This window comes from Monodon monoceros, unplaced genomic scaffold, assembly GCF_005190385.1.
Source record: "Monodon monoceros isolate NGI ecotype Baffin Bay Population unplaced genomic scaffold, NGI_Narwhal_1 Super_Scaffold_21, whole genome shotgun sequence".
Classification (NCBI taxonomy): domain Eukaryota; kingdom Metazoa; phylum Chordata; class Mammalia; order Artiodactyla; family Monodontidae; genus Monodon; species Monodon monoceros.
In genome coordinates, this window is record NW_021703778.1 from 161627321 (window position 1) to 161651834 (window position 24514).

General features: G+C 51.2%; 1 protein-coding gene across 2 annotated transcripts in view; it reads right to left on the minus strand.

The window, feature by feature from the left end:
• Positions 1-215: 215 nt before the first annotated feature.
• The window catches only part of CCDC88C (coiled-coil domain containing 88C), a 126977-nt gene continuing 102678 nt past the window's right edge, over positions 216-24514 (minus strand). Inside the window, exons 23-30 of one of the 2 annotated variants that reach the window (XM_029238828.1) lie at positions 22845-22990; positions 20317-20406; positions 18549-18787; positions 13196-13384; positions 9451-9519; positions 6945-7013; positions 5861-6150; positions 216-2488 (exon numbers count right to left, since the gene is read on the minus strand). In XM_029238828.1, coding sequence (XP_029094661.1) covers positions 1490-2488; positions 5861-6150; positions 6945-7013; positions 9451-9519; positions 13196-13384; positions 18549-18787; positions 20317-20406; positions 22845-22990 — 2091 coding nt within the window. In that variant the 3' untranslated portion in view covers positions 216-1489. Of the gene's footprint in view, positions 2489-5860; positions 6151-6944; positions 7014-9450; positions 9520-13195; positions 13385-15666; positions 15943-18548; positions 18788-20316; positions 20407-22844; positions 22991-24514 lie in introns of those variants that run through there. The other variant, XM_029238829.1, reaches the window with a different exon arrangement.

A 24514-nucleotide genomic window follows, 5' to 3' on the forward strand; every position in this document is an offset into this window, starting at 1 on the left:
TCAATTTACACTAAGTTAAAACAAATTCAAGTCTGGAAAAAAGCTGCTGTAAAGAGAAAAACCTTGCCCTCCACATTCTCTGATGACCTAGTGGCCAAGGGGGCTGTGGGTTCCAGTGACTGGTGCTGAGGCAGGGACCCTGAGCCCCCAGAGCCCAGTCAGTGCTGCTATAATGCGCAGGGAGGAAAACCAGAACTCAATACTGTTCCGCGTCCTTTTATTACAATCGTCCCTGTGTTCCAGAATGCAAGGCTGTTTAATACACAACCCGAAGCGCTCCTAACTTTGATCCTCGCTTCCCATTTCTTTCTTAGATTGAATCAAAGGGGAAAAAAAAATCTTACCAAAAAAAAAAAATCACCAGGTTCAGTGCATCCCTGGAAGAGCACCTTTACTAAACAGGAAACAAAACGTGCCAGGAATCTGACCAAATACACAAAGCAGCAGGTGAGACTCCTGATGGGAAGGAATGACTCCCCACGGAACATAAATAGGTCCCCTCGAAGCACATATATTTCACATGAGTGTGTACATACATATGTAATATATTAAAAGAAATTTGGTTTCTACCACGAGAAGTTACTCAGCAATAATAAGTCAACATCTCACCTGAGACAGGGAAGTGGGGACACTGCAGCCACGTTATAAACCGAGGCGCGCCTCACTCCTGTACACGCCTCCCCTCTGTATGCTGTGCACACTTGCTGGGTGGGCTTCTCTCTGCCCGGCCCCCCAGGCCCAGCAGATCCAGTGTTTGTAGAAAAGCGAGTCAGGGAAGGCAGGTGGCCCTGTGACCTCGGAGCCCACCCTGCAGGGCCCAGGAGCTGGCTGCAGTGGGGAGGCAAACACCCGAGGCTACCGCCGCCTGCCTGGAAGGCCGCTTTGGCTCTGGGGTGAAGTGAAGCGCTTGGGACCCCAGCAATGGCACCGCAGTGCGTCTGGTTTTCAACAGCGAGCCTGCCTCTGGGGTCCACCCAAGGGCCTCCAGATCTTTGTAGTTTGGCCAGTGGGGGCTTCCCCTAGGATCAAATGGCTTTTGGGAGGGGAGTAGAGTTTCCAGAGCCACCAGGGCTCAGTCCTGTGAGTGTGTGTATGTGCGTGCGCACACGCCCACATACACACGCACTTCAGTGGAGGTCAGCAAGTTGCAAACGAGTGTTCTACAGGGGCGCGCTCAAATAGTGTCTGCTTTGGGGTCAGTTTGTCACTGCATTCCGAGTGTCCCCATGCCAAAGTGGATTTGTTCAAAAGATACCAGTTGCTGGAGGCTACAGGTACAGAAGACACGTTACACACCGGGGGGAGGGTGCAACCCTCTCAGGGCTTGGCACGGTGTTTTAGTAACAAAACAAACAGAAGAAACGCACGGGAACCCTTTCCTCATTGTAAAGCCCTTTCCTGGCACCACAGGCAGACGGGGAAAGGCCATCATGATGAGCAGGTGCGTCAGTAGCTTTAAGGTTTAGGAGCTGCCGGTCCAGGAGCCAAGTCACACGCAGCCGTACTCGTACCACACGGTCTGCTGGTCCCCAGCCGGCTCGGGGGATGCCGGCGTGCTCTTCGAGCTGCTCCCACGACTGAAGTCCTCGGAGGCCCGGCTGCCATGGGGAGCCAGGTCGGGAGACTTGCCTGGGCCCTTGGCAGGGAGGCCCTCGCTGTAGCCCTGCCCTGGGACCCCGTCCCCCTCGGAGGGGCTGAACCCCGCCCGGACGGGGGCGATGGTGGCCGCCTCTCCCGAGTGCGGGGAGGCTTGGGGCTTAGTCCTGGCAGCTGGGGCTGCAGCAGGTAAGCAGTGCTGTAACAGGGAGTTGCTGCCACTGCCACCTCCAGCGGCGATGGCTGGGGACGTGGCAGACTGCTGCAGGGGAGCTGGCCTCTCCTCCTTCGGGGGAGCCAGAGAGAAGCGCCTCGCGTCCAGTGGCCGGCTTCGGGGGCCAGGGCCCTGACAGGAGCCGCCAGCCTTTCCCACAAGCGGGGTCCGCTCCCGGGCCAGGCTGTGGGAGCTGGGAGGTGTGGAGCCCTGCAGGATGTGGCTGCCTGTGTCTCTGCCCGCCGAGGCCTCGGGAGCCCCTGGCTCCTGTTTGCAGGCCTCTGGCCCGCTGGCCCGGAGGAGGTCGGCGGAGGCCAGGCTGAAGGCCCGGCTCAGGGATGCACTCCGGCCAGTGGGCGTGTGGGAAGCGGGGGGCATCGCGGCCTGCCGGAGTCTGCCCAGGGACAGGCTCTGGGGCGGCTGGGCCTGCCTCTGGGGGGCACTGGGCAGGGCCTCGGCCTCAGCGGGTCTGAAGTTCGGTTTCACGTACTGCCCGGGCTTGAGCGGCTTCCCCTCGGAGGTGGTGACGGGCATCTTGATGGTGGGGGCCACGAAGCTGGTGGGCATCTTGGCCCCTTCTTTCCTGGTAGGTGGGCCTGGCTGGCCTCCGATGGCCGGGAGATCACTGGCCTTTCTAAAATAGTCACTTAGCAGGTCATCCCGGCAACTGGGAGCATCCTACAGGGAAGAGAGGAAGAATTGAGTGAGGGCCAGAGGGGCCTTGGAGACCCCTCCTCCCACCCAGGATGTCCCCTGTGCCACCCACATGGCCAGGACTGAAGTTTCCCGCTCGGACTGTTGAAGGCCTAACTTCCCCACCATACACACTGCTCTGGTCAGGGGTTGGGACAATACATGGCTCGTCAGGGAGAGGACCCAGATGCCACTCAGTAGCCCCCTCTTTTCTTTCTTTTTTTTTTTTCTCGCTGCGCTTTGTGGCACGTGGGATCTTGGTTCTCCGACCAGGGATCGAACCTGTGCTCCTGCAGTGGAAGCGCGGACTCCTAACCACTGGACCGCCTGGGAATTCCCAAGTAGCCCCTTAACTTTACAAGTAAGAAAGCAGGTCCAGAGAGGAAATGACTTCCCACAAGGCTCATCCACTTTATGGAAGGGTCAGGCCAACTGTTTCAACCTGGTTCCCATTTCTTCACCAAGCAGAGCAAGTGGCAGAAAGCTGACCGGCAGGACCGGACCTCCTTTGTCAGCCCACCAGGCTCAGACACACTGCAAGGGCTTTACTGTGGGCCGCAGAGAGGAAGGGAAACAAGACCAGCTCCCAAAAAGCCAGAATCAACCACACTCAGGACCCTCACTGCCTCCCAGATGTTTCTCCTAATGTGAGAAGGGGGAAAGGAGGCACAAGGGGCAGGGGGGGGGCAGTGGGAACCAGAAAGGTCGACCGTCCAGGAGAAGAAGGAGGTGGCTCAGCCCTCTAGACTGTCCCCCTCAAGCAGCTGCCCCCTGCCACGGAGCTGCCACCTAGCTGGGCTTCCCCTGGCCAGGGAACTGGTGTCCTTTGGCACCATCGTGGGGACAGGAAGAGCCGCCAGGGGCCAAGCTCGATGGCCGTGTTCAGGCTCACTTCAGCCTTCTGCCAACACCTCACAGCCTAGAGGAGGCAAGCGGAGGGTTCTCCTGAGGCCGACGCTGCAAAACGTGTAAGGGAAGTGAGTCCACATCAGCGATGAGATCAGGGGCCGAGAGCTGCTGCAACGAGACCCCAGCCCGCTGTGACCTGTCAGGGGGCATCAGTCCGCAGGATGGGTCAGCAGCTCAGGAACCACTTGCCAACAACTCCTGGCCCCTGACAACATCTGGATGCTCAACTTGACAGAGGTGCAATCTTGTGGTTTCATGCTAGTTTGAAGCCTCACTCTTGGCATGTGTGTGCAGTAAGACCCTGGGTCATCAATATGGACCAGAACCGTTTATCAAGTGCTTCCCGCAGGCCAGGTGCTATGCTAGGAACCAGGGGTATAATCGCAAAAAACTTAGTTTAATTTTGAAAGCAACCCTTGTAAGGGTTGCTTAAGATTGTACTAAAACAATATTTAATATATAAGAAAACTGAGGTCATAGATAGACATCTAGAGAGTGGCAGATTGGGGATTAGAACCCGCGGCTGTCAGACTCTGCAGCTGTTTTCAGCACCTCCTGGTCCCTTTCTGCACGCTTCTAACTTCTTTAACTCCCACCTTTAGGGCCACCCAGGGAGCCCATCTTGTGACACCTCCTCCCCCCCAGCATCATCAGTGCTTGGGGAAGGGGGGCATGGGTGGCTTCTCCAGGCCTGCTCAGAGGAGGGTAGGGGTGCCAGGTGGGGCTTTGGGGGTGAGCACCTGGGCAGAGGGGGAGAGGACCGGTGGCTCTCAGAGGGTGAGCGGACCGGTGGCTCTCAGAGGGTGAGCATCAGCTTCCAGCAGGGACAGGTAAGCAGCGGTGAGTATCTGGGCAGGTCTAAGCTGAGTGTGGAGGGGCCCTGAGCCTTGCTTAGGACCCACCCCCCGAGATCTGCCCAGAGAAAGGAAACTCATGGGGACCGGCACATAATCAGAAAAGGACTAAGAGGAACCATCCAGATGCAGGCACCCCTGATTTCTGGACGTTCTTGTTTATTCCATTAGATCAGTGGTTCTCAGTGCATGATGCCTGGACCCACGCAGACAGTGAGAGCGTCGTCTGGGAACTTCACAGAGATGCAAAATCTCAGGAACTCTGGGGTCCAGCCTGTGTTCTGCCAAGCAAGTCCGATGCACACTGGAGTTTAAGACCCACTGCATCAGACCGTAAACTTCTGGAGGGCAGGTTTTCTGTCTTTCCCACCTTGGGTTCTCCAGCTTCTAACACACAGTAAGTGCCTGATACACAGACAACCACAAGACCGAGCACCTAGCAAGTATGCGATAGAAATTTGCCCATTAACTGGTTTGCTTTGTTTTTTTAGTGCAGGCACCATGCATACTTCCTAACACATGGGAGCTGCTCAATAAATATCTCCCAAACAAATATTTTGTATTCTGTGTCACTGTGACCCATTAATGTGGGCCACAGAGTTTACTATAGGGCTAGAGAAAGTTCGACTGTATTTAAGGTAAATGAGAATCACTGAAGCATTAAACCTTAAAAGGTCTCAAGTGCAAGACACTATATGTGTCATCTGTTGAATAACCCAATAGCTCATGGGACTGAATTTAGACAGAGTATGTAAAAGACAGACATGCAGCTTCAGAAAAGCTAAATGGAGACGCTGGAAAGGTGACAGCAGAGGGAATCCTAATACAGGTGATGTTTGGGGGTTAGAGCTGCAGAGCAGAGGTCAGCAAACCAGAGCCACGGGCCAGGTCCAGCTTGCTGCCCATTTTTGTATGGCCTGCGAGCTAAGAATAGTTTTTAGATTTTTAAATGATTGAAAAAAAAATTTTTTTTTATAGAACGGTCTTTTGGGACATGTGAAAATGGTATGAAATTCAAATGTCAATGTCCATAAGTAAAGTTTTACTGGAACGTGGCCATGCCCACTCATTGACAGATGGTCTGTGGTTGCTTTCCCGCTCAAGTGGCAGAGTCGAGTAGCTGCAGCAGAGACTGTCTGGGCTGGAAAGCCTAAAATATTTACTATCTGGCCCTTTATAGAAAAAACTGGTTGATCTCTGCTGGTGAAGGCTCAGGGGAAGTGGGCATTCCGAGCTCTGCCACAAAACCTAGTGAGATGCTAACTCCGTGAGTGGGGGGCTGGTCACTCTTTTCTTGAGAAGCTCCCAGCGGGGGGCGCTCAGCACCCCTGCCCTCCATGCCGGCACCACGTTCTGCCCACTCGCGTCACAGACGGAGAAACAGCCTCCGAGGTCTGGGGCTGGCTGCTGGCACCCAGGGATCTGCTGGCTCGCGGGTTTGCTCCCCACCCAAGCAGCCCTGCACCTAGGCCACGCACCCCCGCCCCATCCCTTTCTGTGACTTTGCTGCCACGGTTTCTGCCTACTGTCCCAGTTTGGGAGATAGCAAAGGAAGAGGGATTCGCTGTGTCCCTTTGAGCCCTGGGCCACTCACGGAGGAAGGGGAGCCCCGGTTGCTCTCCTCCAGGAACTCCTCCAGGGTGACCATCTCACTGCTCGGGGAGGCTGAGCAGGGCCGCACCCCGCCATGGGGCTGGGCTGCGCCCCTCTTCCGGGCGCCCTCTTGGGGGAGAGGCCCGTTCCGGGGTGGGGGGTGCTCATGGCGGCTGAGGGCAGTGCGCCCCGGGGTGCTGGCATCCCGCGGCAGAGTGGCTGTGTCCCTACTGGGGATCAGGTCTTCGCTGCTGAAGCTCTCGGACCTGCCGTGGAGCTGGTCGGAGGAACCTGGGGTCGGGGCGGGCGACACAGAGAACACACGTGAGTCCCCCTCTCTGTCTCCAGGGGGCTCTGTGCTGCCCCCAGCTCACTTAAGACAGAGAGGACGCTGCCTGAGAACCCAGGGCGCACTTCTCCCAGGCTGGGATTTTGGATGTTAAGAACACTCTGGAATGCTTAGAATTCAGAACAAAGTAACTTGAGATAAAAGTGGAAAAGCTTCTGCTAAAGTTTCCATTGTTAGGAGCTATACGGCACCACACTCATTAGCTCCTGTCTGTTCACATAGTTAAAGGTTTACTTAGCACCTGCTTCGTGCCAGGTGTTCTTTAGAGGCTGGTCATGTGGACTCTGAGAAACGAAAAGATTTGCGTAAGGGTTTATGGTCTTGGGACAGCAAACACATTCTTTTCAGATGTGCAGGAAACATTCATTAAGACAGACCGTATTCTGCACCGTAAAATAAACTTAAAAAGAATCAAAGCCATCCACTAGGTCCTCTGACCACAGTGGAATGCAACTAGCGTCACTCTCTCCATTCTACAGATGAAGTAACTCGGATTCAGAGGATGGGTGACTCTCCCAGGTGCCCAGAGTCTGTCAGAAGGGGTGAAGGGATTTGAACCCCAATCCATCCAAACCCCGGGCCTTCACTTGAAACCACGTGATGTGGCCTAGGAATGCAAACGCAGAATGCATGGAGGATCTTGGGAACTGTATTTTTAAAATTACAAATATACTATAAGCCCAGAGTCAAAGATCCACATACACTGCAAAGTGCCCAGAAGGAAAGGCCGGCTCACCTTTCAGGTTAAGAGGTGAGCTGTCGCCGGATGCATTTCTACTGCTCTCCAAGCTCCCCGGCCGGGACGCTGAAAGGGAACGCCAACATATAACCTAAAGGCCGATGGTAAACCACCTAATCCGAGAAAAACTATGGAACAAAGTAACTCTGTGCCAAAGTGAAGCTGAGCGCCCCCAGGAAGGATGAGCTTCGGGATCCTCTGTGCTCTCCCACGAGGACAGCTAACTTCCCTGAGCGCCAGGCGTGGCACCCAGTAGACTGTCCAGAAATGACAGCCTATGGTATATATATATATATATTTTATTAGGTCTAGGGCTGTGGCTTAAAACAATTTTGTTAACGAGGAAAATCTCACGCAGAACCGAAAAAGCAGACCAAAAAACCCAGCTGCTCTGGGTGAGCCAAGAGTTGGGGTGGGGATGCCCACCCCTATTACTGCACAGAGCTTTCTGGAACACGTGTGAAAATCTCCTGCCTAGACCATGACAGTGTAGCTCGGTGAGGGCGGAAGCCAGGAAACGGCAGTGTGCGCACACGTGTGTTATGTGTGTGAAAGGGAGTGTGTACCGTGTGCAGGTGGCTTCAGCTCCCTGATCCCGGGAACAGGACCCTCAGCAGGAGGGGGAGCATTTGCTTTTCCCAGCTGTTTGCTGTCCTTCAGCTCATCCATGTCAAATTCACATCTGCTCCAAAGGGAAAACCTGACCTTTACGGTGACAAATGCTGGAGGGAACCAGCCCTCCCGGCTGCTGTCTGTGCCTGAGCGGGTCTGCGGTGGCGACTCTTGGATCCCAGGGTGAATAACCAGGTCCAGGGAGGGACCCCGCCCACACGGCACAGGGCAGACTGGGTCTTCAAGGCCTGCAGGGTACCTCTCCCGGTCCCCTCTGCCAGCAGCACTCAGCATCACGGCCCTCATCAGCCTGCCCTGTGTCAGTGTTTGTCCTGCTGGACCATGAACCCCTGGGGGACGGGGACTGTGTTTCTGTCATCTCTGCATCCTCCCAGCACACAGCTGGTGTTGACCACACTGAGAACTGGAGACGCACTACTTACAAGCCACCTCCCCTCCTGCCTGCAAGTTTGCTTTTGTTTTTCTGGGTCTTTAGGGCACCCAGTTCCCACGTGGTGATGTGCTCTCTGCAAATAGAAGGCATCTGGAAAACACTTGCTAGCAAACGGGGTTTGGGGACAAGCCAAAAAATACATGGTTTTCGTGCATGACATAAAAGCAGAATAAGTCCTCTCTTTGAGAAGGGAATATTTGAAATGAAAAAAAGCACATCCCTCATTAAAAAGGAAAAAAGTTTCACTAAAATTGTGATACAAATCGATGGGACCCCAAAGCACTTTTGTGCATCTAAGCATTGCATCAAAAAACCCTTTCCCTTCTTTTTCCCGACAAGAGAAGCTCAAGGAATCAGAATACTTAGGAAGAAAACCCTTTTGGTCAGCTGACAAGCATAAATTGGGCTACTCAGGTTTACCAAATGTTGCAGGAGATCCCTGCTGTTGTGTTACCCACCACTCAATGTAAAGACATAAGGGCGCCCTGTGTCAAACTGTTTCATCGCAGAGCCTGTCTTTACTCATGTCAATTGGAAATGTCTGTATTTCTATCATAATACTTTTAAGACAATGGATAGGGTAGAGGTAACGCTTATTGTCGATCAGAAATAAACTGAATTCAATGTAAACTTTGAGGTTTTTTTTAAGAGTTACCTTCCAACCCTCCTATGACTTTTTTTTTTTGCAAAACTTTAAGAAAAACCCAAAGCTGTTTATAATTTTTGAGAAGATTGGTATAATTCCTGGTATCCCTTCTGCCTAAATTTACAATATGCCTGAATCAAACGGCAAGTGCTTCTAACAATTTCTAAGACTAAATATAACTTGGAGCCACTCTGGGCAACTAAAATCCAAGTGAGGACAGTGAGAGATCTTCCTGAAATCAACACTCCCCGTGTGGGTCACCAGAACTTCCTGGCAAACACGAGGGGTGCTTTAAAGCAAAAGGAATTAAACTCTCCAGAAGTGGGATGCTTGATACGTAGTGACTTCCCCGTCACTGGAGGTATGTAAGCAGAAGTCACATGCTCGGGCCCTGGGGAGGGCAAGGAAGGAGCCTGGAGGAACTGTGGACCCCCCCATTCCCACTTCATACAACAACTTCACTTTCACCTGTTTTGTGTGTTGGACTTCCATACAGGACTTAGCTTAAAGGAAAAGCACTGTTTGTTTTTGCGGTACGCGGGCCTCTCACTGCTGTGGCCTCTCCCGTTGCGGAGCACCAGGCTCTGGATGCGCAGGCTCAGCGGCCATGGCTCACGGGCCCAGCCGCTCCGTGGCATGTGGGATCTTTCCAGACTGGGGCACGAACCCGTGTCCCCTGCATCGGCAGGCGGACTCTCAACCACTGCGCCACCAGGGAAGCCCGAAAAGCACTGTTGATAAGAACAAGACTGAGAACCCAGGAGGAAGGGGACATCGCACTGACCACTCACCGTACTGCCTGTGGGGAGCGAACTCGAGCTCCAGGGACGGTTCGCAGAGGCTGTCATCAGAATTATAGCCTGTGGTGAAAATAAGGTGATGATACAGGGGTCCTGGAACATCCACAGGGAAACACGGGGTCCTGTGCCGGACGGCCACCTCTGACTGGCACCTGAGCCACGGCAGCGCCAAGCCCTTGGAGGCGAGGGAGGGACGCGTGGACGTGCCTCTTCCATCCCTCCCCCTACTCCTCCTGCTGGCACGGCCCTCACTCCCAACTCCTGTTAGATTTAACTTCAAATCCCATTTCCGCCTGTGCAGTGACAGGGACTTGAAGACTAAAGCAGTGATCTGGCCAAAGGATTACACAGCAAAAGGAGGCGAGTATTCAGGGCCCTGGGGAGCGCCTCCCAACCTCCAAGGCCAAGCCGTGCCAGCAGTTCTGGTCTGGAGACCACAGTTGTCTTCAGGAGGCGGGAGGAAGGCAGAGGAGAGAATCCAGCACCTGAGGGGAGAGGCTGACTCCCTGGAAACAGCCCTGCCGCCGCAGCTCCTCACCCGAAATAGACCTGGAAGCACAGGCCACCCGTCAACTGCCCTTTCCCTGAGAGGGATTCAGATGCCCTCTGCCTCAAGCCTGCTAACTTCTCTCTGACAGTAGACCCTGGGTCCCACCAAATGGCAAGAGGGTTTCCACCCTGTCCCCAATTCCTATTATAAAAGTTCTGGCAGTGAGATGCACCCAAAGTTAGGTATGATGTATACAATACTATACATAAAATAGGTTAACTAATAAGGACCTGCTGTAGAGCACAGGGAACTCTTCTCAATACTCTGTAATGACCTACATGGGAAAAAAAATCTAAAAGAGAGTGGATATATGTATATGTATAACTGATTCACTTTGCTGTAGAGCAGAAAGGAATACACATCGTAAATCAACTCTACTCCAATAAAAATTTTTTTTAAAAAAGTTAGGTTATGATCTAATTGCTTCCTTTGCAGGTTTTGTCTCCTGGCGATGAGGGTGGGACGACTCCTTTTTTTTAACTCATTGAAGGCAGGAGAATCCTACATTTTGAATTCTGCCCTAATGACCAACTCAAAGTAGTGGCTTAATGAAAACTTGCTGCCTTGATTACTACAGTATAACATGGCTAGTCATATGTAGGCTATTGGTCATTAAACCTGGCTAATATCAGAATTTTCTGGAAAACTTTAAAAAAATATGCAATCTTATTTAGGAAAAGCATATCTGTATTTGTCCTTTGACCCAGCAATTCTACCTCTAGGAATAAACTCTGGGGACTGGTTGGTTGAATGAACTGTCATACCACCATTTTAATTATTATGCGCCTCTTAAAAAGAATGAGGAAGATCTCCATGATATATGGCTAAACGAAAAAAAAATCAAGGTGCATTGTTTTGTTTATTTTTGCAAAAAGAAACACTGGAAGTATAAACAAGGAACCAAAAAAAAAAAAAAAAAAAAAAGGTTATCCATAGGCTGATTCTGGAATGGAATGGAGGGGAGAGGGAGAGATGTGAGACTCAGAAATCTAAGCATGCCTTCCTACATAATTTAGCTTTAAGTTACATAAATATTTTATGTATTAAAAAACAGGATTAATTTAAAAAGAAAAAACTCTAACACTGAAAACAGAAACAAGTGAACCTTACTGTAGATCAAACTGCTAACATAATCACCTAGAGAAAACGATCCCAGTGAATTCTGAATATGAAACTGTGCATCCTTAGTGAGACATCATCGCAGAACTAGACGAACAGAACGAACATCACTGAGTAATTTTATTGTTAATAATATAACTTTTTACCATTACTGCATATTTCCAGGAAAAATAAGTAGATTTTTCAAGAGACAAGACTTCTGTGTAAGAAAAGGACACACGCATATGAAATTAAAAAATCCCTGTAATATTAAATTGGAATTTGAAATATTGATATGAACTCATAATATCTATGTGTCCTTTCTTTACTGAAAGGGTCTAAAAGTAACGACAACTCTGTAGTGTCCAGATCTTGATTATTCAATTCTGCTCTAAAAGGAACTAGATTTACTTGAAGAAATGCTGATTCTAAGGGCAGGGAGTGGGGGCGGGGTGTTCCATTTCGAAGACGGTTACATGCCCACTGGCGATGACTACCCAGAGTGTGAGAACTGGGCTGCCAGGGAATCGCCACGGGCAGTGCTGGGGTTGCAGGGTTGATGGACCCTCATGCATGCTCAGCAGACGTGTGACTGGCCAGTGATGTTTCCAGGCTTGGGCTCTGGTTCAGGGATGGGGGTCCAGACTGAGACAGCCCAGGGTTAGCCTGGAGGGCTGGACCTTGAGCCACACAGACCACTGTACACTGAGGGGAGATGGTGTTCCCAGCTCTTTCCCAAGACCAGGCAGGGCCTCTGTACCCCAGAGCCCAGGAAACCAGGGGAGACTGATGACTGTGGACAACAGACACCCGTGCCACGCTGGGCTCAGAGCGTGCCTGTTCCAGACAGCACATGGCACGGCTCCACTGACATCCAACAGTAAATGACTGCGCCTGCAGTGTCTGGCCAGCAGTGGGGAGAGACTGTCCGGCTGCCCTGTGCCCACCCAACTCACCTTCTCCCCAGCGGGGCTTCCTACTTGTAAGCAATGGGGATGAGGGCAGGGACCCTGTCTTTGCTTTGCTTGTCAAACCAAGGTTGTGAAAGTCTCTGGTTTCAAGAGCCAAGTGGGTGGTATTATTATGAAGAATAACCACCACTTCTTGTTCTCCAATTTCTGACACCCCAGAGGCAATCACTTTCAGTTCCTTCAGCTGTTTCTTTGGATGGTTTCAGATCGCTAAATTATCAGCGGAATGTCTTTTTTGCTTTGAAGCTTCATGTTTCCGCTCTGTTGGCATCTTTTCAATTTCCCAGTGCTTGCTCCACCCACCCGACTGCTCTTTTGGTAGCATCCCATTCTTGTTTCATGGGTGCAACAGCTTGGCTCATCTGATTATATTAATGACGGACATCGTAAAGCTTTCATCTCTGTGCTTCTGTTTACTCTGTTGCCTCTCACACTGGTTTTGGTCTCTGGTACTGGAGGCTCTCCTCAGGTATCCGTGGGCCTCACCTGGCCAGATCTGATGGGGACATTCAACTGGGAATTCCTTAAGCTGGTCACATGACTGGGAGAATGTTTTAATCTCACATCTAAAGATGTGAGCACACATGGCTACTGGCAACCTGGGAGACCTTCAGTTTGTAAAGCCTTCCCTGCAACCTCCTTGTTTTTCATTTGGGAAACGTGCCTTCCACTTTACTAACCGACCTCCAGTTCAGAGATCCTCTTGTGTATCCTCTGTAGAGAATAAACCTCCAGACTTCTACCAAGTTGGGCTGAGGGAGGCTGCCTGCTTTTAGCCCAAACTTGGACCTCCCTTCTGGAGCTGCTTGGTGCCACCAGGGCCTGCACGGTGGTGGTGAGAGAGGGTCCCGGGGCTTTCCCACCAGTGGCTTGGGATCAGGCCTCTGGAGGGTGAAGCTGTCTGTCCAGAATCACTCACCCAGCTGGCAGGCAGGGCTGAGGCCTGAACCCTTGTCTGTGTGACGCCAGAGCCAGCCCACAGCTTAAGCACTCTGCTCTCCACCTCTCAGCCTGAGACCCCTCCTGGCCCTGAGAGCCTGGGGTCTTTAAGAAGGAACCTGAGCCCCAGATTCTCGACCCTCTCGTTTCTGGACAAGGCGAGGGGCCCACGACTCACCTTTGGCGCGGCCTGGGTGCCGTGAGATGGGGGTGGAGCTGGAAGGGGTTGTAGTGATGGCTGAGGACGAACAGGGCCGGGGGCCCGGCTCCACGGGCCAGGGCTTCATGGCTGGGTCAGCAGAGGCATCCTTGCGGTCAAGGCTGTCTCTGTGCGGGGACCCTCGCTTTGGCTTTAGGTCCCCAGGACCTGGGGCAGAGAAGGATACTGAGAAACGGGGCTGCAGAACCCTGTGCTCAGGCCGGGCTACCACACGGAGGCCTAGAAGCAGGGGTGGCAGGGCACACGGACCACAGGTACAAAATCTGAGCTGCCCACCTCCCGGGCTGTGGTTTGAACAGGAGGGCCCTGGCTACAGGTCTGTGTCGGAGGGCCCGCCTCCAATGATGGGCCAAACTGTGAGCCCTGAAATTTTGGCTGGGAGGAAATAAAGGAAAAACTCAAGAGGACAAACAAAATATTGGTAAAAGTCCAACATACTAACTATAGAGCACACCTGCTGCATAGCACTGTATATAACTCAAATCCCTGATTTAAAAAGATCCTGCCGATGTCTGCTCAGGATCACTCGGATCTGAGGCTGAGGCCCTGAAGGTCCAGGACACGCAACTTGCCAACTGGCTTCACTTATAATCTGCGAAAAAAATTCACTGTCACCTTAACAATAGGATAAGAAGCCTTTAATCTCTGTATGGTGAGACTGACTACAAGAAGGATTTTTACCTTGTATCTTATGCTTTTCTGCAGTCTCTAAATTTTCTACCATGAAGACATACTCTTGTCAAAGTTAAATAAAATCCTATATAAAAACATTAAAAAAAAACCCTCCAACTATCTAGTAATAAGAAAGGGGATGGGCTCTCCAAAAATGAGACAAAACTTAATGCAGTTGGAGTCCCTACTGGCGTTAAGACAGGGCTGTTTTGCATCATGTCTCACTCTAGGCACCCCCAAGGCTGCAGACACAGAGCCACAACCACTGTGTCAGGATCTCGGCCCCTCTCCAGCCTCTTCCACGGACCTGACTCCGTCTGCCCCTTGGCCACTCCAAGTCTGGACTCACTGTGAAGTTTTAAGTGCCTAAATCTTATGACTTGAAATCAACATAAAATTTGGATTTTGAAAGATAACCTTGATGAGAAGCAAGACTCAAGTCTGGTGGGATGGACGGGACAGACATCCAACAGGTGAGGTTAAAATGAGGAGCAGAGGGGGAGGCGGAGATGACCACACAGTTAGCACGAACAGCAGAGAAACAGCACCATTCCAGCAGCATGCTCAGAGGACAGGCCTGGAAGGCCAGGACCTCAGCAGCCCAGGGTTCCCAAGGCAGAGGGTGCGTGAGACAAAGTCATTGCCACATCAGCCGACTTCAGCATTTTAATACGTATGTATTTATTTTTTATAGTTACCTTATTATTATTATTATTTTTTGCAGTACGCGGGCCTCTCACCGCTGCGGCCTCTCCCGCCGCGGAGCACAGGCTCCGGACGCGCAGGCCCAGCGGCCACGGCCCACAGACCCAGCCGCTCCATGGCACGCGGGATCCTCCCGGACCGGGACATGAACCCGTATCCCCTGCATCGGCAGGCTGACTCTCAACCACTGCGCCACCAGGGAAGCCCCATAGTTACCTTATTTTTATGGTACTGGTTTTCCATTTACAATACAGGTAATAATCTTTCCTTTTAGGATAAATTTAAGTGGAAACGGTGAGTCAATTCAAGGGAAAATATGTAAGTAACCCCATAGGTGATGTAAAGATGTGGCCAAAATCATGAAGATGGTACAACAATGACTGCAGACAGAAAAAACGGCAGTAGCTAAAGGCCTCTATCGACCAGCCTTTCCCCCGCTCTGAGTGTGATTGGCGTGATGTTCTTTCTGTCCACTGCTGTTTTAACTTCAGCATCCAAGGTGTCAGAGAACGACAGTACAGTCATAAAACTTCATTCTGGACTGAACTCTGGCTGGGCAACATCGATGCAATTATTCAAAACGCTTGAATGGAGCACAATAAATCCTTCAAAACATAGAGCACCTCTAAAAAGGACCTTATTGGCAAAAGCCAACAATTCAGGGCTCTGACAAAGAAAGAGGAGAAAAGGGCAGCGGTTTTAAATTTAGATGCTTAAAGGTAAGTCTTAAAAAAACTCACTTGACAGAGACTGTATATTTTAGGAAGCATAGCGACAACAGACCAGCTCTGCTTTACACGCGGGCGTGACAAAAGCCTGCAGGTGAGAGAGAAGGGGGGCAGCACACGGCCCCTGGACTTACTCAGCACGGCCATCCTGGCCAAAGGACCTGTGCATAGATGTCCCGAGGCTCCCCTAGAGCTGTGCTGTACTGGAGAAACGGTCCAGAGGGTGTGACAACTCATCTTCTCTTTTGAACTCAGAATCCACGCTGGCTACTTTAAGTTTGGCTTGGAACTGGGGTCAGGAGGAGGGGTCCGCTATAGGTCATCTGGCCTTTAGGTACTGTTTTTTTTTTTTTTTTTCTCATTTGTTTGAATTTCAGAAATGAAGAAGGATACACGATGAAGACACATGGTAAAGGAAAAGGATTAGAAATCTCCAATCTCGGAAAAAGGGAGGGGCTCGTTAGGAGAGGATGGGGTTGTCAGAGGAAGACCAGAACTGCAGGTGTTTAGAGAGAGCCGAGAGAGCCGGGTGGGCCCGTGGAGACTTGTCTTTGTCCTTGCTTTTGCTTCTCAAAAAGGAACTCTTTCTGCGCTGAGTTGCTAAATCGTTATCCCCAGGATAACCCGAGAGGAAGGAAAAAAAAACACAAGAAATAAATGAAATGAATAATAACAAATGACTCTAAATTAGCTCAATGTACTTAGGAAATCAGTATCCTGTCCAGCCCAGGAAAGATGGAAACAATAGCCACTACAAGACCGGAATCAGGACTCAGTGAGTCACTTATGCTGTGCCTCAATTTAATTAATTTAGTGGCATCTTAGCGCCAGCACTTTACTTACTCAGCACGTGAAGAGAATTACGTATCGCTCGAGGAGCCGAAGGGCTTAGACAATTTTTCAATTTCAAAGTGTGAAATTATTAAATAAGAATGTTTATTAATTTAGGAGCCGCGGCTTCTCTTACTCATCCATTTTAATGACTGACTCCCTGACAATCTGGCTCACGTGCTACGCAGTACGTTTCTGGCCTGCTGTAATGAAATAGTCTACCTGAAGTATCCACTAATAATTCTTGTATATCTGAAATAACCTCTTTTGGCAGGATGAGTTTAAAAATAATGAAAGTACCTCTTTTTCATACCCCAAAGCCCTCAACACCAATAATTATTATATGCTTTTAGATCTCCTATGCATCTTCTAATTCATGACCTTTAAATCACAGAGTCTTATCAGAGCAGACAACTGGTCTCACTTTTTGAACATATCATACAGAAACAACCAGTATATCCAATTTCTGATTTAGAGTTAAATTTGGTACCAGAACCTCCATTATTTCTTCCTCTGTGGCACCACCTGGTGGCCAATGCTCACACCACAGGATAAGGGACCGACTTTATGTGATGCTGGGGCCCATGGCTCTGCCGGGGCCCCTGGTCAGGCAGCATGTTGCTTCAGCTTTAACTGCAGGCAGTGCACTTGTTGGTGAAGAGCTCAGGCTCCAGGGTTGACAGACCTCTGTTTGAATCCAAGTTCTGCCACTTACTACATCAGCAGGTGTTTCACCTTGTCAAGCCTCACTTTCTAAGCTCTGAAAAGGGGATGATTAATCATGCCTACCTCACGGGGTAGTTAGGACTAAACCCGAGGCAGATAAAGTAAATTAGCTGACAAGGTACTGAGCCCAAAGAAAGCACCCAGTGCGTGGCTGCTGTTACTGATAATCATCACTGACTTGCTCATTCATGGATGGGTACGAGCATTTCTTTTCCCCTGAAAGTTTTCCTGACTCAATTAGGCTGGTTATAGTTAATTAAGTCAACTTTAATACAAATTGAGGTGATAAATGTCAAAACATTTAAATAGTCAAAATGAAAACCTGGGGCCACAGATCCCCTCTAGATAAAAACCAATGTTAAGCTTCATTATCACTTATCTGCACAAGAGCCTTTTACCTAATCTGACCTCCTGTAAAGAACGGGAGTGCAAGCATTAGTCCCCAAACAATATGTGCGTGAATGCATTTTCTTTTGTGCATCTGAAAGTGACACAAAGTACCTGAAGTGCTGAATGTGGCCTCCTGAAAGGCTTGTGCACATGTCACACCCAGAGGGTGGCTTGTCACAGGCCCTGAGTGCTATAATGTCAGCCACCACCCCCGACAGTGTGTGGGTCTCAGGCATAGGCCTGACCTTCAGAAAGTCCTGGTGTCTTTTTCATAAAGATTCAAATTATTCAGGCTGCAGTTTTGGCATATATAATCCATGAAATGATATTTAAAAGTAAATTTGGAAATTTAACCTTGTTTGAGTAGCTGCTGCGTTTACTCGACTCTAAGATGCACATCCCCACCCCCACCGCCCCATCTTAACATCACTGAAATCAGCATGCAGCTTCCACAGTGTCTTATGGTCACCACTGGGGCCAGACGGAACTGTGACAGAACGGTCACTGCCGTGACCAGTATATTTTACTCATATTTTCCTTTTATGTGTGTACACAAAAATCTGTCGAATTAAGTCTTTTAGAAGAGCTCTTCAACAAGAGTACAATAAAAATTCTAAGTGGTAAAGCACTGCATCATTTGATTGCCAGTGGTATATAAAGTAACTGGGCAGTTTATAATTGATAGCCTCTTAGAGTTTGACAGAATAAAGCACATTCAACTAGGAACCCATTTCAGAACCCCTGGCAAACTCCAAATAGCAGCCCTCATGGAAAGGTAAGCCGGGCCCCTGGCTGGTAAGACTGAAGACCGGGTCAGGCTGGAGAAGAAAACCTGGCTGCCTATCTAAGTGCTAAAAAGGCTGGAGTCACACGTGGGCTTGCAAAAGATCTCACATGTGCACGCTGCCCGTTAAACGTGCCGGAGATCTCCCTACAGAAATAGTCTACTCTACAACTCTGACACGTACAAGGAAACCCCCAAACATATGCAACTGAGCTTGCCTCTGGTGCCTGCAGGGTTACCAGCTTTGGTTTGAGTCCCTCCCACCATCTACAGGATTAGCGATGCTTCTCGCTCGACATGGGTTTGTATTTTCTTGGTTATTAACACACCTATGGAGGCAGATGTGCGTGTACACAGCACATCCCCTTCACGCTCTTACACACACAGGTGCGCACAGCCACACGCCGTCTCCCTCTACCCGATCCAATGAGGGGGTCCCTTAGACCACCCCCTGCAGCCAGGTCAGCCCGCCTACCTTTTCCCAGGATCCCTTTGTGGATGTCGCGCTCTTCTGCACAGCTTGAGCCCAACGGGGTGGCCTCGGGGTTCTCCGGCTGGGATCTGAGCGGCTGAGAAGTGGATGGCGAGGTTGGGTCTGGGGACTCCAGCTGCCGGGGAGGACTGTCTGTAGTTGACTTCAATCGTTCTCTGGAACCCTCTTTCTTTGGTTTGATGAGTTTGACTAAAGCTTTGGCTCCAATCCAGTGGTTTTTCCTAGTGAGGAGTAGATTTTTAGGACACAATCAACCCTCACTGCCCCCTCCAGCAGGTTACTGGGTGCCCTAATGTGGCCTGGGATTCCCATCACCAGCCTGGGAAGCTGGCCAGTAAACCACCACCACGACCACTGTATTTGAGGCTCAGGAGGCAGAACAGAATTCTCGGTCACGCATGCGCTCGGGGATAGTTAGAAGCATGTATCGGGTCAGGAATTCACACTAGTCTCTTGGGAAAACAGAACGTCAAGTACGCCCATTAACTCTTGATCATCTCTGGGAAATGAAGTAGTGCTCTGCTAATGTGATCTATTAGACGGCAATTTTTCTGCCAAAATGCCCTTTTCAGCGTCACGTTCCTCCTCATCCTCTGCTAAAGTTCACAGTAAGGTAATAAGCTGGCATTCCTTGACCACTCCCGGCACCGAGGAATCCGGGTGAGGTGGCAGAGGGCAGGGAAGAGTGTGCCGTGTGAAGTAAAAACAGGCAATTTAATGAGTAAGCGACGAAGCTGCAGCTAACGGGAAATGGAGGCTTCTGCTGTTACAGAAAGAGAACCACAGGGCTTCCCTGGTGGCGCAGTGGTTGAGAGTCCGCCTGCCGATGCAGGGGATGCGGGTTCGTGCCCCGGTCCGGGAAGATCTCACATGCCGCGGAGCGCCTGGGCCCGTGAGCCATGGCCGCTGAGCCTGCGCTCCGCAACGGGAGAGGCCACAACAGTGAGAGGCCCACGTACCGAGAAAAAAAAAAAAGAGAACCACACCCGAGTTCTACTCCTGCTCTGAAATGAACTGCACTGTGTTTACACAAATCCCTCCGTTTCCTTGTCTGGGCCTCAACTTCTCCATCTGTCAAACAGAAGGCTGAGACTGAGGTTCTGAAATTCTGTGGTTGTGTGATTTCAACAGAGAGGCCTTGAAGGGTGCACAGCGATCCTGACTTTGAGGCTGGGCTGGGACAGGACCACGTGCAGGGCCGACTCCTGGGGGAAGTGGTGCTGGACAAGGCTGGCAGTCTTGGGGGATGGAGCCAGCCCTGAAACCCACTGCCCTCTGGAGAAGGGGACATGTCTGTGAAGCCGCCCTGGGGTTCAGTGAATCCAGAGGAATCTGTATACGGCCAAAAGGTGCCCCTGTTTGAAGACTGTGAGTGCTGGGCCTGGTGTCCTATCCAAGGTTCCTTCCCTAAACAGAAACATGGTTTTCTACACCCCGTTAAATCCTGAGAAGAGGCCGACAAGGCAACCCTTCCATCCCGCTTTAATGGCTCCCAAACCACTGACTCTGCCCCCTTAAAAGGGCTGTGGCTCAATTAAGCCTGTGTCTCGTCAAGGTCAGCCGGCATTTGCCACCCCTCACAGGACAAGCATGAGGATGGGGCTGAAAGAAATTCTAAAATCATTCTGATGTGCACACGGGTGACCTGTCACTGTGGAAGACACAGGCCCTACAGAAAGTTTCACCCTGCGTGTGAACAAGGAAGGTTTTCTGTTCTGTGTTCAAGTCCCTGAAACTTAAATCAACTCACTTCTTTGGAGCAGGATCATAGAACTTGTACTGATCCATGATTTTTTCTTCCAGTTTTTCCTTATGTCTTCGTAAGGCATTTAACTTGTCTCTGTGGAGAGAGGGGAAAGACAATCAAGCCAGTTTTAAATAAAACAAACGAACTTACTCACCAGCTCGGCCTGGGACCTGGCCCAGCGGACATCACAGTGCTCACGAGCATCACAGTCGCTGAGGTGGGACTATGCGAATGGAAGCATCTGACATAGGTCCAGAAGCCCTAATGCCTTGAAGAGGCCTGCTGAAGCACCCAGGGTCTAGCTGTGAATGAACTCAAGGGAGCAAACCCAGAACCGTCTGACAACCCAAGCTCGGAAGCAAGGATTCTCTGGCCAGGCCATTCAGGGTGTGGGACACCCCAGGGTCAGACCCGAGGCCAGCTGCTGGCGTGCACATCAACAATACCTTGGTGGTGGGAGAGGTCTGCCCTTAGGGAGTTGGGTGGGCATCAAGGTTGAAAAAGTCATTTCAGCAAATTCAGACCTCTGACCTGGACCCATTCCAATGCTGGGTTTCTGATAAAACTTCCATGGGAACAAACTCAGAAGATTTTAGGGTCCAGAGAGAAGATAAGGAACAGAGCGGGCCTGGAAAAACCAGAGGGTGTGGTGGGGACTGAGGCACAACTGGGCCACCGCAGCAGATCGCTGCCTGGGGTGGCACGTAGACCTTCCCATTTTTCAGAGCAGCCAGAAACTCAGACTGTGAAGCAAAATCTCCTGACTTGTAAATGCTGGAAACCAGTTTGTATTTTCAAAAACACACAAGAGACCAAAGAGATACCTCTTGAACCCTGGGCTGCCAGAGGGCACCTCTGCTTCCTGGGAGGGAAGTTCTGGCCTTCCTGATACGAAGGGTGTGCTTTTGTTTTATCTCAGGGAGTAAGGCAGGTGGACTCCATACAACACTGCCCACAGGGCCACCAACTCCTGTCCCTTCCGGCCTCTCACCACCCGTGCTGTCTTTACAGCTCGGACCCTCGGCTTCCTCACTGGAAAATGAGGCCTCTGGGCCAGAGGCAACTTTCTGCTCAGGCTTCTTTCTGTCAAGAAGCTGCCAAGCTTCCACCCAAACTGGGGACTTTCCCAGGAGCTCCCCACGAAGGGGGTACATCATGAAAAGTGGTAGCTTTGCGAGCCACTGGGCCCCGACCCCCAAGCCCCAACCCCTCGCGGCTCCCAGCCTCCTTGACTCGATGTCTGTGATCTGTTATTGTGTCCTCACGGCCGTGCTGCCCCGCCTTAAGCTCGGAGTGCTTTCGCGGCTGGGTTCGCCCCAGAGATGCGCACAAACTCAGAGAGCAGGTCCCGTGCCCCTCTCGGCCCCCAGCACAGTGCTCCGCTCAGAGCAGCCTCCGGGAAGCCTGCCAACTCCTGGCCCTCTGCAGACGCTCTCTATTGCACAACTGTCATCCCATCATCCCCCTGGGGTCCGGGCGCCTACTCTTCTAGTTAGCAACCGCCCAGTGTCCGCTGGAAATTATTATCAGCTGGATTACAGAGGGCCAACTTCAAGCAACGGTCATTTCTATCCCAAAATTACAGTGCGGTTTGCAAGGTAAACCATCTCCTGGTAGATGGCGAGCCACCTCTGACCACGTCCCTCTGCAGCCTGTCTCCTCTTGCCTTCCCTACGCTGGCCAGCCATTCCCACCCGCGAGCAAGGACAGTTCAACCACCACGGCAGAGCGGTGGAAACCCCCTGGATCCACGGATGCGTCCTGGATCGTTTCACTCGCAAACCACAAGGTTCTCAGTGCCAGGCTCTTCCTCTTGACCTCATCTCTGGCAGCTTCCTAGGCCCTGCGAGACCAGCACCCTTTAAACACTTCCCAATGAATCCCGACTCATTAGCCAGGCGCGGCAGCCTCCTCCGCTGAGGCTCCCGCACATTCCCTGCACCCAGAGCCCTGCCGTGCTCCACCTTCATGTCCCCCATCTGCCCTGCCTTCGGCCCATCCTGTGTCAGCAGCAGAACCCCAGCTCTTCTTTCCACTTCTCCGTGAAGCTCCTCAACCTCTGTCTGGTATGCCCACATCCCATCACCCCCACTAGGTCCCTGGTTACCACCGCAGGGGCCACAGCAAAGCCCACATAAACAAACACCGCGGCACACGGGTGACCCACCGCACCAGATGATCAGGGAACACAGCCACAGGCGATAGGAGATTGGGTATGGCACCTGTGCTCAGTCTCCGATGTGAATTCTTTCCCTGAGATACTTCTCTTGCTGGCACAGCTGTATTTTTAGAAGTGCACTTAATTCCAAAAGCAGACTAAGAAGCTTCTGGCGGTGGGCAGTGCCTTTAAAAAGCAAATGAAAGCCAACCACCACCACTTGCAGAAACCCAGAAACACTCCAGGGAAACAGAGAGAAGGACAGGCTGTTAAGAACAGGCTCCGGGGCTGTTCCTGCCCAGAGCGGGGCAGGTCTTGGCCAGAGAAGCCAGGACCCCCGTGTCGACAGGCGTCCCCCACCCGGGCCCCTTACATGTACTGCTTCTGCTCCTCGTGGTACTGTTCCTTGTTCTCCAAGTTCTGTTCTAGAAGCATTTGGTTCTGCTGGCTCAACAGCTGGATCTGGCTCAAGAGGTGATGGTTTTCTTCCTCCAAGTTCCCCTTGAGGCGGGAGAGCAGCTAAAACACAGACCAACAACGTCTTAAATACTGTGTGACCCCGTGAGTCTGCTGCTGGGAATCTAGCTTCCAAAAGAAGGCAAAGGCCACGTGCACCAAGATGTCCATCTCAGTGCTATCTGCACTCGTGACAACTCGAAAGGACCCAAACAGCCTCTTCCCTTGGCAGCTACGCTGTCCAATCCGACAGCCGCGGGCAACGCGTGGCCGCTGACCACTTAAAGCGCAGCTAGCCCACGATGAGGAGAGCCACAAGGGCGGATACAGCAGATCCTAAAGACTTAACTAAAAAAAAAAAAGATGTGAAAGAGCTCGCTAATGAGCTTTTTGTGGTTACATGTGGAAATGACATTTTAGATATACTGGCTGAACAAAATATATTACTTAGAATGAATCCCACCTGTTTCCTTTCACTTCTTTACTGTGGCTACTAGAAAAATTTAAATTACATCTGGTGGCTACATTATTATTTCTAGCGACCAGCTCCGTCCTAGACGAGGGTCGGCACACTTCTCCTGTAAAGAGCCAGGTAGGAAATATTTTAGGCTTTCCAGGCCAGACGGTGGTCTCTGTCACAGCCACTCAACTGTACTGTTACAGCAGGAAAGCAGCCAGAGACAATATGTAAATGCACAGGTGTGACCGCGTTCCAATACAACTTGACTTATGGACACTGACATTTAAGTGTTATACCATTTGCACTTGCCACAAAACATTTTTTTTTCACTTTCTCAACCATTATAAAATGTAAAGGTCATTCTCAGTTCATGGCCGTATGGAAACAGGTTTGGGGGCTGGATTTTAGTTTTGGGCTGAGGATGGTCAACTCTTGTCTAGGATACATTTATCATGGGTGGTGTAGCAGGAAAACAACAAGCTTTGGCTTCAGACAGACTGGGTGGCAATCTCCTACTGCAGGCCCTGGCCTGAGGTCCCCTCGGAAATCCTAAAGCAGCGCCCTGTGAGGCACAGCCTATGGTGACGGGGCTCCCTCAGCCAGTGTCTCTGCCTGTGTCCTGGCCCCCACCTCCTCCACAGGCCCCAGCCCCAGCCCAGAGGGGCCTTTGGGCATCCCAGAACCCTGGCCTCTGCTTCCTCATCTGTGGCGCCCCGTGAGCTCAAAGGAAAAGGCTCCCCAGAGTGTTTCTCAACAAACAAAGGGCAAGAGGAGCTGTGTCCGGGGTCCTGGCTGTCCTGGAGCTGGGACGGGACCCAGCTGCTCTGCCCTGTGCCATCCACTCTGCCTGTCTTACTTGTCCCAGGGTCTGCTGCCTAAGAAGGTACTTTCCAACCTAGTGCACCAGAAGGCAGAGCTCTGCCCCTTTTGCAACCAGGGGATTTGTGTGCAAGTTCCATCCCGAGGAGCCAGTCAGCCAAACCCAAGCACGGAAGAAAATCTGTGACCTTTCTCTAGAACGGTGCAGCTGCTACATGCAAGGAAATGGAAAAACCGTGTGGACACAGCCAAGAGGGCAGAAATAAAACAGTACTCAGCTGTTTCCGTGCGCCTGCTCTGACCCTTTG